Genomic DNA, 16,603 nt, shown 5'->3' with positions numbered 1-16,603 from the left:
ACATGCAGTTTAATGATTTCTAATCCTCACCTCAAAAAAGGCATTGCTTTTCGAAAAAGTCCACGGAACAACCCTCCTAAACCGGTCTCGTACATAATGGGGGCTCCTCGGAAGCCTGGAAGGCCTCCCCCAGCTTGTGCCCTGTAGTAAGCCACGTAGTCTTGAGGTCTCCCGTGCTCCTTGTTTACAACCATCCTTCACTTTTCTGAGGCCTAAAATGAAGCTTGACAATCACCTTCCCGTGATAAAAATGCATATTTTTGTCCTGGTCGGTTTTGATTTCTATAGTAAGGTATCGATGTGATGTTTGCTGACTGGCACATAATGTGGCTGGCCAGAGGTCATTGTTATGAAATCATTATCTTGCCCCTGCACAGGCACACAGTGTAGTAATGGCACATAGAAGTCACCTACTATCTGGAGCTCTACAATGTCTGTGTAAACATATAAGGTGCTGAATCCAGGGAACATACCTAACAGTTCTCCGCTAACTAGAATGGTATGAGGTTCATCTCCTTTAAGATTAATTTTTCGACCCACTGAATCATAATGTAGGGTTGTCTTAGGTCCGTCCTTGACATTTGATATAAGCTTGTTCATATTTTCTAAGAGTTGTCAGACGCTATTATAGTATCCACTTCTCAAAGAAAAATGTCATTTCTTTCTCTCGTTAGCAATTTCAAAATATCCAGAAGTTAATGTGTGCCAACTATGTGGATACTGTATCTCTGCTAGACCTACTTCCCATGACCCTGGAAGATCCAATGATCTCGCTAATTGAATAGTAAAATTAGAATGTTTGTTTTGGGGAAAAATTGCTGCTGATGCATTGCTGGGAAGGGTGATGTAAAATTCCGCCATATTAAAGAGGTTGGACTTCAGTAGCCTTAACCCAACTGTTGAACTTTTCTGACCATCCAGTCCATTTGACTAGAAATTCTCTGTGTCTCCCCTGCCTTCTTTTTTGAATAATTTTCTCTATTCTGTATATGTGCTGTTGGTCAGCAGGAAACTTTTGGAGCTCCTCAAAGTAAAAAAAAAAAAAACCTTTACAGGGTCACCTGTGTAATCATTTAATCTATACACCATTCTTTCCCCACTTGTCCCCCAGTTCTTTGACGATGAATATCTCATCCGTATAGGTTTGCTGATAGCCCTTTTCAAACTTTGCCTTCAGTCTAGATACCCTGACATGATCTCCCACCTTAAGACATTTTTCCTTTCTTTTACTTTTTAAACCTACCCCATTAAGCCTCATCTACACATCCCTTTCATTAGACAAATTTACAGTGTAAGGAGCAGTCCCAATGCTACGATGGTAAGTGCTATTGTACCCCTGAAGAGTATCTGCCAAAATGTCCCACATACCGATGGGTATTTCTAGCTGTGAAATATCTCAAGTTTGTTTTTAGGGTTCTATTAAACCTCTCTATAACTGCTGTTTTAGTTTCACTATGAGTGACAAAATGATGAATGCCATAACGTGCTAAAAGTTTCTTCAGCTGGGTATTCCAAAACTCTTTATCTGCATCTGTCTGTATTTTTTGGGGTGCGCATCCTGTTTCAAAGATATTCTGGAAGGCTGATGTTGCTTCCCCCCCTGATTTACCAGATAAAGGGAAGGCCCAGGTATATTTAGATAACACATTGATAACTGCCGAGATGTACTTTTTTCCATGGTTCTCTTTAGAAATTTTGGAGACATCTATGAGGTCGGCCTGCCATTGATGATCTAAGCCAGACACTACGGTTTTATTTCTAGGAAAATTAATTCTTGCAGGCTTATGAAGCGTATAAGCATCTTGCCCTGACAGCCACGTCTTGACTTGCTTCATGGTCAGCTTTTTATCATGTTTTCTAGCTTCCTGAAAAGGGGTATTTACTCCTCCATAACTCCCTAAATATCCTGGTGTATAATAAACATGGTTTAGAAGTTTTTCATGCATCATTATACTGAAAGAACGCTGACAAATGGGTCAAGCGTTGACATTAACACAATCTTTTATTGGTTATACAGAGTTCAGAGGGGCATGGCACATCCATCAGAAAAATATCCCTCATCACTACTATCAGGAGCAGAATATAGAGGGGCATAACGTGCTATTTTACAATTCCTTGACTCGTCTGTATTCCACATATCATGGCCAGAGCCGCATGCAAACCAGTCTTTACACAAATTGCAGCTCTTTAGCTCACTGGATGGATAGTGTAGTCTCTGGGATAGCTCAGAATCCCAGTTATAGTCTAGATCAGAAAAATCTGCAGAAGCTTTGTGACCACAGCAATTAGCACTGGAGTATAAAATCGGAGTGTCTTGAAGTGTTTGCTGACTAGGTGTTATTATTTTGGAGTCTGCAAAATGTAAAGCACATCTTGTTGGTGAGATATCCACTCCAGTGTCATTTACAATATCATAAATTAAAAATATTTACTTACCATTGCTGGGAGGTAAGGAAGCATAATTCGCTGTTTCACATACTGTCCGGTAAATACTCTGCACCTCATCATTAAAATTACAACACACCATGCTGCAATCATGCAAAACGGGTCTGAATAAAAAAATTCTTTATCATAATCCTTGCAACAGGGTTTGTTGCATTCTGGCTGCTGGGATCTTGTGTCAGAGCATGTGATGCTGGCTTTTGCTGTTGCTTTAAAAACATCTTTGGAATCAGAGGTTTCCATCTCCAAGAGACTGCTGAAATTAAGGGGGCTACCTGCACAAAGTTCCCAGCTCTTGTAATGACAAGTCCTTATGCCTTGCGCATGCCCAGAATCACGGGGGGTATGACATGCCCAGGCATTTCCCTGGCATGCCTCTTGCGCATGTGCAGAATCACAGGGGGTGGGGATGGGTGGGGATGACATGCCTGGGCATTTCCCAGACATGCCTGAACAAGGCTTAACCCCTGCATGCAGCCTGGCAGATTGCCTCTTGTGAACATTTTAATTCCTGTTAATATTCCTTGTCTTTTCCTATAGGTGGTCTTCAAACGGTTACATGAGTATTTGAGGGTGCAATTGGCAAAATATGTGTCTTTAGATTTTACAAAGATAAAAACCAGCTGCAGGGTTTAAAAGAGCTGTACCCCCCCCCCCAGTCTTCGAGGAAATGTTTTTAAATCCACCTAGAAATAAATTCCTTTTAGAAAAAAAAGGTGGGTTAAATGCAGTCCCTGTCTCCACAAAAATTAAAACCATCATTGCCTAGAAATAAATAACTTTTAGGGGGAAAAACTGGGGTAAAATGCAGGCCCTAGGAGAATGATTAGAAATAAAAAAACATTTTTTTTTATTTCACAACCCCCCCTCCCTCTTGAACGTCCATAGTAGTAGTCTAGGGTTAAGGTAATCATGTACCCAGAGGCTTGGCATTTTTCTTGATGGGGTTAGGTTCAACACGTCTTATCTGAAAAAACAGGGCTAGAACCTTGCACACCTTATCTGTTAGGGCTAGTCATGCTTATCATGATGGGCTTAAGCCAATACAACATATCCGGTTAGGGTTATGACCTTGTGAATCCTACACCACGGGGGTCAATTATGCACATCCCAGCCAGGGAGGAGGGCTATGCAAGTCCTATCCGGAGGGTGCGGGTTGTGCATGTCACTTCTGCTTAGGGGCATGATCTGGTGACATAATCAGCATGTGTTTGTTTATGCAGCACAGAACATCAAGGATGTAAATACTGATTATATGTATGATATTGAAAATAAAAATAAATAAGAAGGTTTATTGCAAGGAATAAACTTTGCCAGATTCAGAAGCCAAGTTGACAACTTAAAAAAAAACATTAATTCGTAATAAATTTCATCTGCAGAGGAGGTCACAAAACAAATAGAAAAGTAGTATCGCAAAGACCAAAATAGAGGAAAGAATTAGCGACAAATGAAATAGGAGTAACAGAGTTGCACAACAACAAAGCATTTACCTATAGATTGAAGCTGAAACTCAGGAAAAAAAATAATTATATCTCAGAAAGTCTGTGAAAATGAAAGGAAGGAATAGGATAAAAACAAGAGAAAAATGTTCTATAACATAACAGCAAAATCTTGATCCAGATTTCATGCTTAGAAGTTCCTTATCTTCTAAAGTAAAACATACTTTTTGTTGTTTGTGTTTTTTAACCAGCAGGTTGAAGGCCAGCAAGTGGGTAGTTTCATTAAATGTAACTTGCTTCAATGTAAGTCTTAAATATCTTTTCAATGGCACAAATATAGGCAGCTGTTCTCTGGTCCAAGCCTAGATTATACTTTGTGGCTACAGTCATGATTTGCTGGAAAATAACATATAAACATAAGCAATGTAGAGCTAGTATCTTTACATAATCCAGGACTCTAAACCATTGAAATCCTGAGTTTTTTCCTTCTACCTTTCCAAGTCAATGTGTACCTTGTAAGGAGCCTGATCTACAGTTGCAAGAAAAAGTATGTGAACCCCTTGGGATTATGTGGAGTTTTGAATGAATTGGTCATAAAATGTGCTCTGAACTTCATCTAAGTCACGACAATAGAAAAACACAGTCTGCTGAAAATAATACTACACAAACATTAGATGTTGCCATGGTTTAATTGCACATAACATGTAAACATTCACAGTGCAGGGAGGAAAAAGTATGTGAACCCTTGGACTTAATAACTGGTTGACCCTCCTTTGGCAGCAATAACCTCAACCAAACGTTTCTTGTAGTTGCAGATCAGACCTGCACAATGATCTGGAGTAATTGTGGACCACTCCACTTCACAAAACTGTTTCAGTGTAGCAATATTCTTGGGATGTCTGGTGTGAATTGCTCTCTTAAGGTCATGCCACAGCATTTCAATCGGGTTGAGGTCACGACTCTGACTGGCCACTCCAGATGACGTATTCTGTGCTGTTGAAGCCATTTTTGTGTTGACTTACTTATATGCTTTGGGTCATTGTCCTGTTGCATCACCCATCCCCTGTGGAGCTTCAGTTGGCAGACAGATGGTCGTACGTTTTCCTGCAAAATGTCTTGATAAACTCTGGAATTCATTTTCCCATCAATGACAACAATCCGTCCAGGCCCTGAGGCAGCAAAGCAGCCCCAAACCATGATGCTCCCTCCGCCATGTTTTACAGTGGGGATGAGGTTTTGATGTTGGTGTGCTGTGCCTTTTTTCCCCCACACATAGTATTGTGTGTTTTTCCCAAACAACTCAATTTTGGTTTCATCTGTCCACAGTATATTTTGCCAGTAGTGCTGTGGAACATCCAGGTGCTCTTCTGCAAACTTCAAACGTGCTGCAATATTTTTTTTTGGACAGCAATAGCTTCCTCCGTGGTGTCCTCCCATGTACTCCATTCTTGTTTAATGTTTTCCTTATTGTAGATGTGTCAACAAAAATGTTAGCATGTGCCAGAGATTTCTATAGGTCTTTAGATGACACTCTAGGATTCTTCTTTACCTCATGAAGCATTCTGCGCTGTGCTTTTGCAGTCATTTTTACAGGACGACCACACCTAGGGAGAGTAGCAAGTGTGCCAAACTTTCTCCATTTGTAGACAGTCTGTCTTACCGTGGACACATGAACATCAAGGCTTTTGGAGATACTTTTGTAACCCTTTCCAGCTTCATGCAAGTCAACAATTCTTGATCATAGGTCTTCTGAGAGCTCTTTTCTGCGAGGCATGGTTCACATCAGACAGTGCTTCTTGAAACCAGTAAACCCACAACAGGTGTGTGTTTTTAAAGGGCAGAACAGCTGTCAGCAACACATCCAATATCATCACACTGATTGGAGTCAAGGTTGGCTCACTCCTGGCTCCAATTAGCTCTTGGAGACGTCATTAGGCTAGGGGCTCACATACTTTTTCCTCCCTGCACTGTGAATGTTTACATGTTATGTGCAATTAAACCATGGCAACATATAATGTTTGTGTAGTATTATTTTCAGCAGACTGTGTTTGTCTATTGTTGTGACTTAGATGAAGTTCAGAGCACATTTTATGACCAATTCATGCAAAACTCCATGTAATCCCAAGGGGTTTACATACTTTTTCTTGCAACTGTATGTTGATTCTCCAATTCTTGGCATTTGGAGTGGACATTCAACCCTCTATTCTTATATTGATAAGAACTAACATCCTGAATGACCCACTTCAACATGAGGTGGGTTGCTGCTAGTTTGGCCCAGATTGGACGAACTGGTTGTGGGAGGCTCCGCCCACCCACCCAGACGCATGCGGGTGCAAGAGCAAACTGATAGTAAAATAAATTGCAACCCACCACTGGTGTCTTCTCTTGATAACACGTAGTATAGAAGTGATACATAGACAAAAGAGTGGATTCAATCAAATACCATTTTCATTCAATCAAATAGTATACCATTTCACCCATCCCCAGTATCTCTTCTTCGGCCATTTCATTGTCTGAAACCAAACCCTAAAAAGTAATTATTGAATAAAAATGGTACCACTGTAATAGTGACAATTATTTCAGTAATGCAGCAATGGATATTACAGACACACAAGCATAAAGTAAAAAGTCTATAGTATGAAAAACAAAATGATTTTTTTAAAGACAGTGATAAATACAACCCGGAAATACCTACCCCGGCTGAACGTTCCATGGTGAAAGCTAGTCCAGAATGAACAATATCCTTCTCTGAGGCACCCTTGAAAAAAATACAAACTTAAGAAAAATACTGTATATCATTCTATTTTCCTATCAATATTTAGATTATTTATCACAGTGTATTGCTTCCAACCTATCTCAGGTCATTGATGTGAGAACAAAATCAGTCTATGGATGCTGACTTGCCATCCTGAGACTTAACAAAAACCTTTCTTATTGAATTGGCAGGCTGTTTCAGAGACCTTCTTCTAGATCAGTGGCCCCCAACCTTTTGGACACCAGGAACCACTTCTGTGGAGTTTTTTTCTGTGGACTAGAGGGGTGTGGTTTTGTGTGCTGCCTGCATCCCGTGGATGGGGCTTCACTTGTTTGCGTGACCCTGTTGCTGGCATGTCACGGACCAGCGGTTGGGGAATCCCTGTTCTAGATAATGCTGTCTTGGGCAAGGGCCACCCAGTTGAATTACCTGTGGTAATTAGGCCTTCTTTTATGCCTGTTAAGAAAGTGGATAAAGAGCTTTCTAGGATGTCATCCACCTACAAATTGGATTCTTGCCTCTCCTGGCTTCTTTGGATATTGGAATGGGATGGGGTGAGGAGTGGGTTTATACACCAGATCCAGGAGATGGCAAATGGTTTCGTATATGAAGATTCAATGCCCTCATTACCAGAAAGAGATGTTTGTTCCTTCCATTCTTGGTTCTATAGGTTTTAGATAACCACCTAACATTTCCTTTTTGGTGAAAGTTGTGAGGAATGAAAATTCCCATGTGTCTTCATGAGAAATACAGTGCCCTAGGCATTTTTTGTTTAAGAGAATGCTCCAAAAGGGAAGGGAAGGGGAGTTAAATATATAACTTACTGCTATTCTAGCTTGAAATTCTGGTGTGGGTATAATAGGGATACTTCCACAGCTTTTTCCAAATTTTCTCTCCAGGCTTTGTTGCACTGACATCAGCAGATGATAATTAGAATCACGCTCATATTTGAAAGTAAGACGCCCATAGCTGATATGGTTGAGATTCTTCAGCCATTCAAAAAAGGAAACTGTCACACCACCTGCATTTATGTATAAATCCTGCCATGAAGAAACAAATAGTTTCGGTCACTTGATGAATTCTCTGTAAGAGAACTCTGAGAATGTTACAAATTCATATAAAGAAACAACACACAAATTTAAAAATAACAAACACATTGTTGCTTGATTTCTACTTACTGACAATGAAAATGAGCTCAGGCACCTGTATTACAACACATTGATTATCTTGTAATGCGGAAGATAAAGAATACCCAACTTTGCTGCAACACAGAAATTTACTTCCTGTGCTGTGGATGAATGATAATACAGACTTCAAAAGCCAAGACATTTGCCCATTCCCCTTTTATATTAGCAACAGTGATTCAAAATACTGAACAATTTGAGATTATCATAATATTAGGAAGTCAGCCATTCAGAGTCTCTAAATAAGTAAACAATTATCACTAGATGATTTTTAAAAGGGGAGGGGGAGAAACAATAGGAGGCAAATGAAGTAGTGTAATATCATAGTCACAGGGGAAAAAAAACTAATGCCAAATGTCACTGGGTAGCCAAAAACTAGTCACAGATTTCTTGTTTTATTCATACTTGTACCAAATGGTAGGTTTCAAGTTCTGTAAACTTCTGAATATACACTGGTCCTTAGAACAGAAATTACTTCCTGGATTGACCAACTGAAAATATTTTAGGTCAAATGAATTATGGAAAGCCCCTACAACATGTTGTTTAGTAATGTCTGGTCAAATACAAATACAGACATTTTCAGCAACACATTTTAGGACAATACAATGAAAACATCTTGCCCACAACATAGCAAGGGGATTGTGCTATTCTATCTCTATCTCCACTTTAAATAGATGCATTTGATCTTTTTTTCCCTTATTAAACAACCATTGCACACTTAGGCAAAGTTTTCAATGAACTCTTTCTTAGGACCCCAATAACTCTTTCTTAGTTATCTTCACATATTACATCATTGTAAATGTACCTCTGTAGTCACCTCTGCTATTTTCTCATCTGTTCAGATTGAAGAACAATTTGTTTGACATTTCTTTACTCTAAATAATTTGTACTGTCTATGAACATGGACATTATGCTGTTCTTTTAAATACAGATTCTTTTAAACACAGAACTTGGGGCCCCAAATACAGCACTAGTGTCTTTCTTGTCATTTATAAGAGTCCTACTTGAATAATTGAATTGTTTATGGGGGGGAAGGGAATTTGCTGCAAAGCAAAACACAGTTTCCATTTACTTTTCATGCCTAAGAGGAACAGACTCCATGAGCTTACTTCAAAAGTAAAAATGATGTAATGCAGACCCAAAATTGAATTTTAAAGTATACACACCTTAGTAAAAAATAAAAATAAGCAGAGATTATGTAGAAAATCATAAAAGAGAAGAATAGAGGAGTTCCCAGCAGACATTTTATAAGAATATGCTTAACATTTTCTCAAAATTTTCATATATATATTCTCAGCTAAAAAAAGTTGCTGGTTCTTGATGCATGCCTACTTCCAATTCTTATCCTTGGAAGACTTTACTTTATTACACAGTGAGGATTATACTTACTCCTGTATTTGACCAGCTATGGTGAAACTCAATAATGAACCTGACAACCTCAATATTAGCGAATTACTGTGGAGTCCCAGTGAAAGATTTGGTAAAAAATTTTGAAGTTCATATAACATCTAACTTTTTACATAATTTTTTCACTAAAAATCTCTCTGAGAAACACCATTACTATTAATCCAGTCTGGGTTAGGACAAGTGGATAAAACTTCCATCAAAGGCTAATTCAGAAATTCATTTATTTAAAGAAAGTATTCAGAACTACAGTAATAAAAGGAGCAATACAATGTATTACCTAAGTCCTGACACTAGAGGATTTAAATGCATATATTCTTTATTTCAGTCCAATGGACTACAAATATTTATATTCTACAGGGCAATATTATGACATTTTGGACACGGTTTTAATTTTACAGTTCACATTAAGGCTACAACACAAAAATAAATGTAATAAAATAAAGTCATATTCTTATATTTTAACCTCATTTTGCTACCAATTCAAAATTAGGAATTAATATACAAACAAAGGTAACATTCAAAAATCCATACAAAAAATGCAAGTTGCCTTGTGTATTCAACTTTTGTTAGATTGCTCTGGATATTTTCAATGTACTGCAAAATTCAGTTATGTTTAACTGCATTCCAAGAGGATTGTCCAGTTTTCCAAGGTGCTACAAGGTGGACAATGCTCAACAACCGTCTATAAGCTAGAGGCTCAAATAGCAGAGCATGGGCATTAATGGAGCCATCAGGTCTGCAGACATACCGGTAGTACAAGGATTTTTCTCTGCAAAAAGATATCATGAGCATCTGGAGTTGTAGGGCCATTAGCACCTTCAGCAATAATCTGTGAGGCATGACAAAGATAAAAGAATAAACCAGAATTATCACAGCTGAAACACAAAGTTTAATTATATGTGATATGAAGTAGTGCTTTGTCTTATTTAAATCTCCTGCCAATTAGTTTGGTTGGCTGATTCTACTTTATATTTTGAGATGAGAAAAATGTCTCTCTATTTTTTCTTAGTCATGAGTGATTTTACACACTTTGATATCTTTCTTCATTTACTTTTTTTTCTAAGCAAAAATGTCTGTCTGTTACATTAAAGGAGAATATTTGTAGCTCAGGATTAAAATTAAAGACCCCCTCATTTCTGTAACATTCTAATTTTCTCTCATCATGCAAGTCATAACGAGTTACCTCATGCATGTTTACAAGAGTTAAACACAATCCTCAACATATGACAGGTCACTTAGCAACTGTTCGAGTTACTACGGAGCCTTCCAAAAGCTATCCAGTTTCAAAGTTACTGCCACTGCAGCATTCGTGCCATCATTTGCCTTTACATTTAACTACAGGGACACTGCAGCACTCCACCCCATCTATCTTCCCCTCACTCCTCCCCAATCTTAACCCCACAGGCCGACTTCCTATCCCACCTGGCACATACCCTTTTCCCCATCCCCATATTTTGGAAGACATCTGGAGTAACAGATATCTCTTATCTTAGGCAAGGACGGTAGGTCGCTGCACCACAGTGTCCCTGGCGACATGGCTCCATCCTGGAAGTGGGTGGCAACAGCTACAATGAAATAGCAACTGAACCATCCCTGCCAATGGCTTTCCTCCCACTGGTGGCTTTCCCTATTGCAGCAGTGCTTGCCCCAGCCTTTGCCCATCCCCCATTGCCAGGATTGGATTTATCCCCCCCAGCCCCTTGCCCCACTGGAGCACCAATCTTACCAGTCTACAGTTGCCAGATTTTGGCCTACTGCCCAATGTGCTATCAATTAGAAAAAGGAAAAAAATCCACTGGAGACAACATGATGGTGGGGAAGAACTTTAAAGGAGGAGAGGAGGGAGTCACGCATGTTTCAAACGTTGCAAGAAGGAAGGAGAATTCCAAACTTCTTTCTCGCAATGTTTGAGGTACCTCTGTCTGTTTGTCTATTCTCGAAAGACGTCTCCTTCATCTCTTTAAAGTATTGGGCTTTAGGCGAGGGGCAGGAAATCAGGAGTCAGGATAGAGCTCAAAAGTACTTCGAGTTTATTCCATGCAATCTATACACACGAATCTGATCTATTAGCTGTCAAGGCAAATTCATGCCAGGTAAGAGTCAATGGACTTCAAAGAGGGCTGAAATTAGGTCTCTTACAGGGGTGTAGTGATACCAAATTGATGTGTTTGATTCCTGCCCTAAGCCAGGTCAGTTCCTATATCGAGGTGGCAGTTGTGCATATGTACTCACACACATACATATATGTCAGAGGTGGGTTCCTACCAGTTTGCACCAGTTCGGGTTAACCGGTAGTGGAAATTGGGACTGGGTCCCCAAACTGGTAGGGGCAGCAGGCTGGCCACACACCCGAACTGGTTCCCTGGTCGCTGCTGCTGTTGCAGGCTTGTTTTTTACTAATTTTTTCATGTTCTGTACATGCGCAGAACAATTTGCAGTCAACTGCCCATACGCACGCAGTGCACATTTGGTGCACATGTGCAAAGCGAACCAGCAGCAACACCGGCAGCAACCCACCCCTGATATATGTGTCATACACTGCAAGGAGAAATCTGGACTGGTGTGGCTGGTGTGGCTGAAGCTTCCCATTCCAACCAGGCTATAGCTTCTTTTCCAGCCTCCTAGTGTTTGTGCTGCACTGCAATACACTGTCCAACTCACACATGGCCTGCACCAGGCCTCCTCTACCATCCCCTACTCTTGAAGCAACCCTGCACTGGGACTCCATTCGCTTAATGACCCATATTATTGGTTAATGACAGGTTCAATTGGTAGCATAAGTTTTGGGGTCGTTGAGCAAGACAGTTTTGCTTAATGAATGATCACCATGACTTACAATTACAATGGAAAGGCTCCCAAAAGAGCCTCCACTCCTTCCAGTGCTTTAAAGGAGGAGAAAAGAGGATTGCACACACACAAATACAGAGCCAGTTTGGTCTACTTGTTAAGGCACCAGATTAGAAGGTCAGAGACTGTGAGTTTGAGACTGTCCTTAGCTATGAATGCCGGCTGGGTAACCTTGGGTGAGATACAAATAAATAAATTAAATTAAATATGAGGTGTCTCAAACACTGCTAGAAGAGAGAAAGAGAACTTGAAATCATTTTCTCCCTTCTTGCAATGTTTGAAATGGTTGTGGTTGTAAGTTGAATGCAGCAACCAGAAGAATGCATGGTGCTCAATACACAGACAGCAAATATTTCCCTGAGGGCAAGTAAATGTCCTTAGTTTTATTTTAGACAGTTTATTACTGATCTGTAATAGAGAACTTACTATTTTTCATTTTTCTAGTCACTGCATATTGGAATTGTCTTTTTCACTGAGCAGTACATCAATAAAGGTAGTCCTCGATTTACAACAATTCATTTAGTGACCACTTAAAGTTACAATGGCACTGAAAAAAGTGACTTATGACTGTTTGTCGCACTTACAATCTTTGTAGCATTCCCAAGGTCACATGATTAAAATTCAGAAACTTGGCAACTGACTCATATTTATGACAGTTGCAGTGTCATAAACTTTTTTTGTGACCTTCTTACAAGCAAAGTCAATGGGGATATTAGATTCAATTAACAACCTTGTTGCTAATTTAATAATTGCAGTGATTTGCTTAACAACTGTGGCAAGGAAGGTTGTATAATAACAAATGTTTCACTTAGCAACAGAAATTTTGGGCTCAATTGTGATCATAAATTGAGGACTATCTGTATATATTTTTTTATCATCCAATTAATCAGGCCTCAGCTTTCTTTTTCTTACTAGAAACAAGACTGATGTTTATGAGATTAAAAATAACTGTCTCTAAACAATACCTTTGCTTGGACACGATGAGCGTTTGCCTTTGTAAGCTGTTTCTCAATAGCAGCAGGAATAAGGATATCACAAGGTATCTCAAGGGCACTGCCCTCAAGTTTCTTAGCCTTTGGAAAACCAACAATGGTGCCATGTTCCTGGAATAAAAATATCAGTTAGCCAAGCCAAGAGAGAAAAAACAGAGAGAAAAAATGTTTTTCGCTAATATTTAGTGGTCCATCTGTGCTGGAAATAGGCTAGGGGTTATTTGCATTGGATTATTTTTAGAGAAAAAAAACTCACCAGTACCTCCATGTATAGGTAGTCCTCAAGTTACGAAAATGAGATCAAAATTTATGTTGCTAAGTGAAACATTTGTTAAGTGAGTTGGCCCATTTTATGACCTTTCATTGCATTTGTTAAATTAATGACATGGTTGTTAAGTGAATCTTGATTCCCCATTGACTTTGCTTGTCAGAAGGTCAGAAAAGGACACTGCAACCATTATAAATGTGAACCAGTTGCCAAGCATCAAATTTTGATCATGTGACCTTAGGGAGGCTTCATTGGTTGTAAGTGGGAAAAATGGTCATAAGTCACTTTTTTCAATGCAATTTTAACTTTGAACAGTCACTAAATGACTGTTTTAAGTTGAGGACTACTTGTATTCAGCATACTTGTTTGTAGTGTTGTAGTTCATTGGAATCAATTCCATCGGTGTTACAGATGGCACCATCTACTTCTTCAACGCATATACAGCATGCTCCATTTCGCTGCAGGTATCGCATTGAATGAAAACCCACATTGCCAAATCCCTGTGAAAGCAAAATTGGGAAAACAGAGCAAATTTTCAGTCAGCAAAAAACAACCATTCACTATCTTGACTAAGAAGGAAGATCTGCTTCTGTTGTGAATGTTCCCTTGACAGCTAGCAGAACTCAGACATTCCCAATATATTCTGGTATCCTCTCCAACATTTGTAAACATCTCCAATCTATATCTTCATAGATAGAATGCCCTCTTCTCCCATTCTCTCATAGACTGGAAGTCAGTGGGATTTACTCTTGTCTCCTCAGCTGAGGCTTAAGTTGAAATAAAGGTAACATCTGTTCCAAAGATGATATATTCTCTAGATAAATTATTACGGTAGCTTTTTCTTATTGTACTTAATTTAATTTCTTTTTAGGTCTCTTTATGATTTTTGCTTTTGTTGTCTGTTAACTCCATTACAGTATTTTACTATGGGAGATACTTCTAACTTTTCTCTGTAATTTCATATTTTCAGTTTTAAGTTCACTCATCACTAAATATTTTCCAAATAAATACTTAAAATTAACAATAAATGTTTAGCTTTCCTCTTTTCCTTTTAACAATAAACATTATCATTTATTTACCTCTTGAAACACTGACCTACCTCCAAAAGAAGAGGGGCACATTTCTCTAGTCATACATTTAATGTTACAAGTTCTGGAGGTGACTCTACTGAACTTATTTCATTGTTACTCAACTTCTTGTTCTTTTACTTCCCCATAAAGACAGTGGGATCTGACACAACAATGTTGGGAGTTGTAAAAAAGACACCAGGTAAACAGATAACTCTGGAAGATAAATGTCAGTTGCAGTAACTACTAGGCATTAAGGCAGCACTGACTCTTGATGGCTGCCCAACTGGGGCCCATGCCTCACAGGGGGGCAATTTGATTTTTAATGGGGGCAATTTGAACCTTGTTTAAACCAAGTTTATGTTCTTTTAGGCTTCCTCTGGATGAGTACAGTTCACTTTTTGAGTAAAGTAAGAATTATATGTTGGGGGAGAGGGGGGGAGTGTCAGGATTTTAGAAATGCTTAGGTGGAGCATGGCCAAAAAAAGGTTGAGAACCACTGCCCTAGACAAAGCCCTGCAGTTTTCTGGGCAGGATTTCAGGGGAAAAAACTGCTTGTCAGGCATTTAAGAATTGATTGCCCTATCAAAGGAAATGCATTAGATATTTATCCAGGCAGAATTAGTCAAGTTGAAGAATAACTACATCTTTAACAATCATGACAGGTTTTAAAATATGCTTTATTTTTTTTCATTTTATTTTGCAATATGTTTTTATTATTCTATTTAGCTTTCCTAAAAATGTTCTTTGTTTTATTGACAGTGGGCATTACAAGTTCGATGGTTAACAAACAAAAAAGCCCAATGAACTGTTCCATGTGGCATCATTTCTCCCTGTCAATTTACAGAAAAGAAATTATCTACAGTAGGTCCTCAATTAACTTCAACCCAATCATGCCCTGTCAACATGAATCACAGTCCTCCATCCCCATTATATTGGCTTTATCTCGTTCCTGGTTTTTGACCACATCTGTATTGGTACAAAAGTATTTTCTCCATTTTCCAACAGTATATACCACAAGATAAACAAAATCTGTAATACTATGTCATTCATTGTTTTGGCACCAGTCAAGTTATACATGTAATTAGAAGTATGCTTTGGAAGTATTTCCTCTCTGTCACTAACCAATCTCCTTTTCCATTATTTCTCTCCATCAGGAGAGAAATTTGAGACAACCATGACCTGGATGTCTGAGAACCTCTATAGACATTTCTCCATCTGACATTTTTCCTTTCACCTCTGTTACTTCCTCAAGCCCTTCCATTTTCCATCCGAATTTCTTTCCAGGTTAAATGAAAGTAAAGCTCACCACAATTTCACACAGGGAAGAGTAAGAGGCATTTTTCACTATTTTTAGAATATATCTTATCTTAAGGTGCAGCAATCCTGCTTTTTCTCAATAATTGACCCTAAAGCGAGAGAAAGTGCTTATTTGCCATTTTCCCCAACTTCTCCAGAATTCAGCAACTACCAAACCTACCGTATATACTCGAGTATAGGCCGACCCGAATATAAGCCGAGGCACCCAATTTTACCACAAAAAACTGGAAAAGTTATTGACTCGAGTATAAGCCTAGGGTGGGAAATGCAGCAGCTACCGGTAAATTTCAAAAATAAAAATAGATACCAATAATGTTTTTGAATATTTATTTCAAAGAAAAACAGTAAACTAGCGGTGTATTCAATGAAATACTTCACTCACCTCATGATGCTGACGTCCCGCTGTGATGATGATGTCCCATGCAGCCGCGGGAGCGATGTCCCGCCTCCTATGACACACGGCACAGTGATTCCTATCATTGGATCACTGTACCAGAGGAGGTGGGACATCGCTATGTGGCTGCTTGCCATAACAAGGAGGAGGTGGGACATCGTTGCAGAGCGGCAGGAGGGGGAGGAAGGGGAATCGTAAGACAGCCCTGCATTACATTAGAACGTGAGGAGGGGGGATGGTGCGGTGCGCGCTGCGTGGCAAACTGACACAGAGGGAGGGGAAACTCACAGGGGCACTGGGCCATTCACGAGTGTCACCCAGCGGCATGGCCCCGCCCCTTTTTCTCCTCCATTTCGGGCAAATTTTTCACTGACTCGAGTATAAGCCGAGGCGGCTTTTTTCAGCCCAAAAAGTGGGCTGAAAAACTAGGCTTATACTTGAGTATATACAGTAGTTAATTGTGCCATCATGGCAGAGGCTGTCTTCTC

General features: G+C 39.3%; 1 protein-coding gene across 1 annotated transcript in view; it reads right to left on the bottom strand.

Annotated features, from left to right (window-relative positions):
* Positions 1 to 4,163: 4,163 nt before the first annotated feature.
* Positions 4,164 to 16,603, bottom strand: part of LOC116523975 (glutamate dehydrogenase, mitochondrial-like) — a 35,626-nt gene continuing 23,186 nt past the window's right edge. Inside the window, 6 exon segments of the mRNA XM_032239069.1 lie at positions 4,164 to 4,277; positions 6,577 to 6,639; positions 7,461 to 7,676; positions 9,976 to 10,056; positions 13,040 to 13,177; positions 13,697 to 13,834. Of these exon segments, the coding sequence (XP_032094960.1) occupies positions 4,164 to 4,277; positions 6,577 to 6,639; positions 7,461 to 7,676; positions 9,976 to 10,056; positions 13,040 to 13,177; positions 13,697 to 13,834 (750 nt within the window).

The sequence above is a fragment of the Thamnophis elegans genome, chromosome 2 (assembly GCF_009769535.1).
Source record: "Thamnophis elegans isolate rThaEle1 chromosome 2, rThaEle1.pri, whole genome shotgun sequence".
In the NCBI taxonomy this organism is placed as follows: domain Eukaryota; kingdom Metazoa; phylum Chordata; class Lepidosauria; order Squamata; family Colubridae; genus Thamnophis; species Thamnophis elegans.
This window is presented reverse-complemented; position numbering and strand designations above follow the sequence as displayed.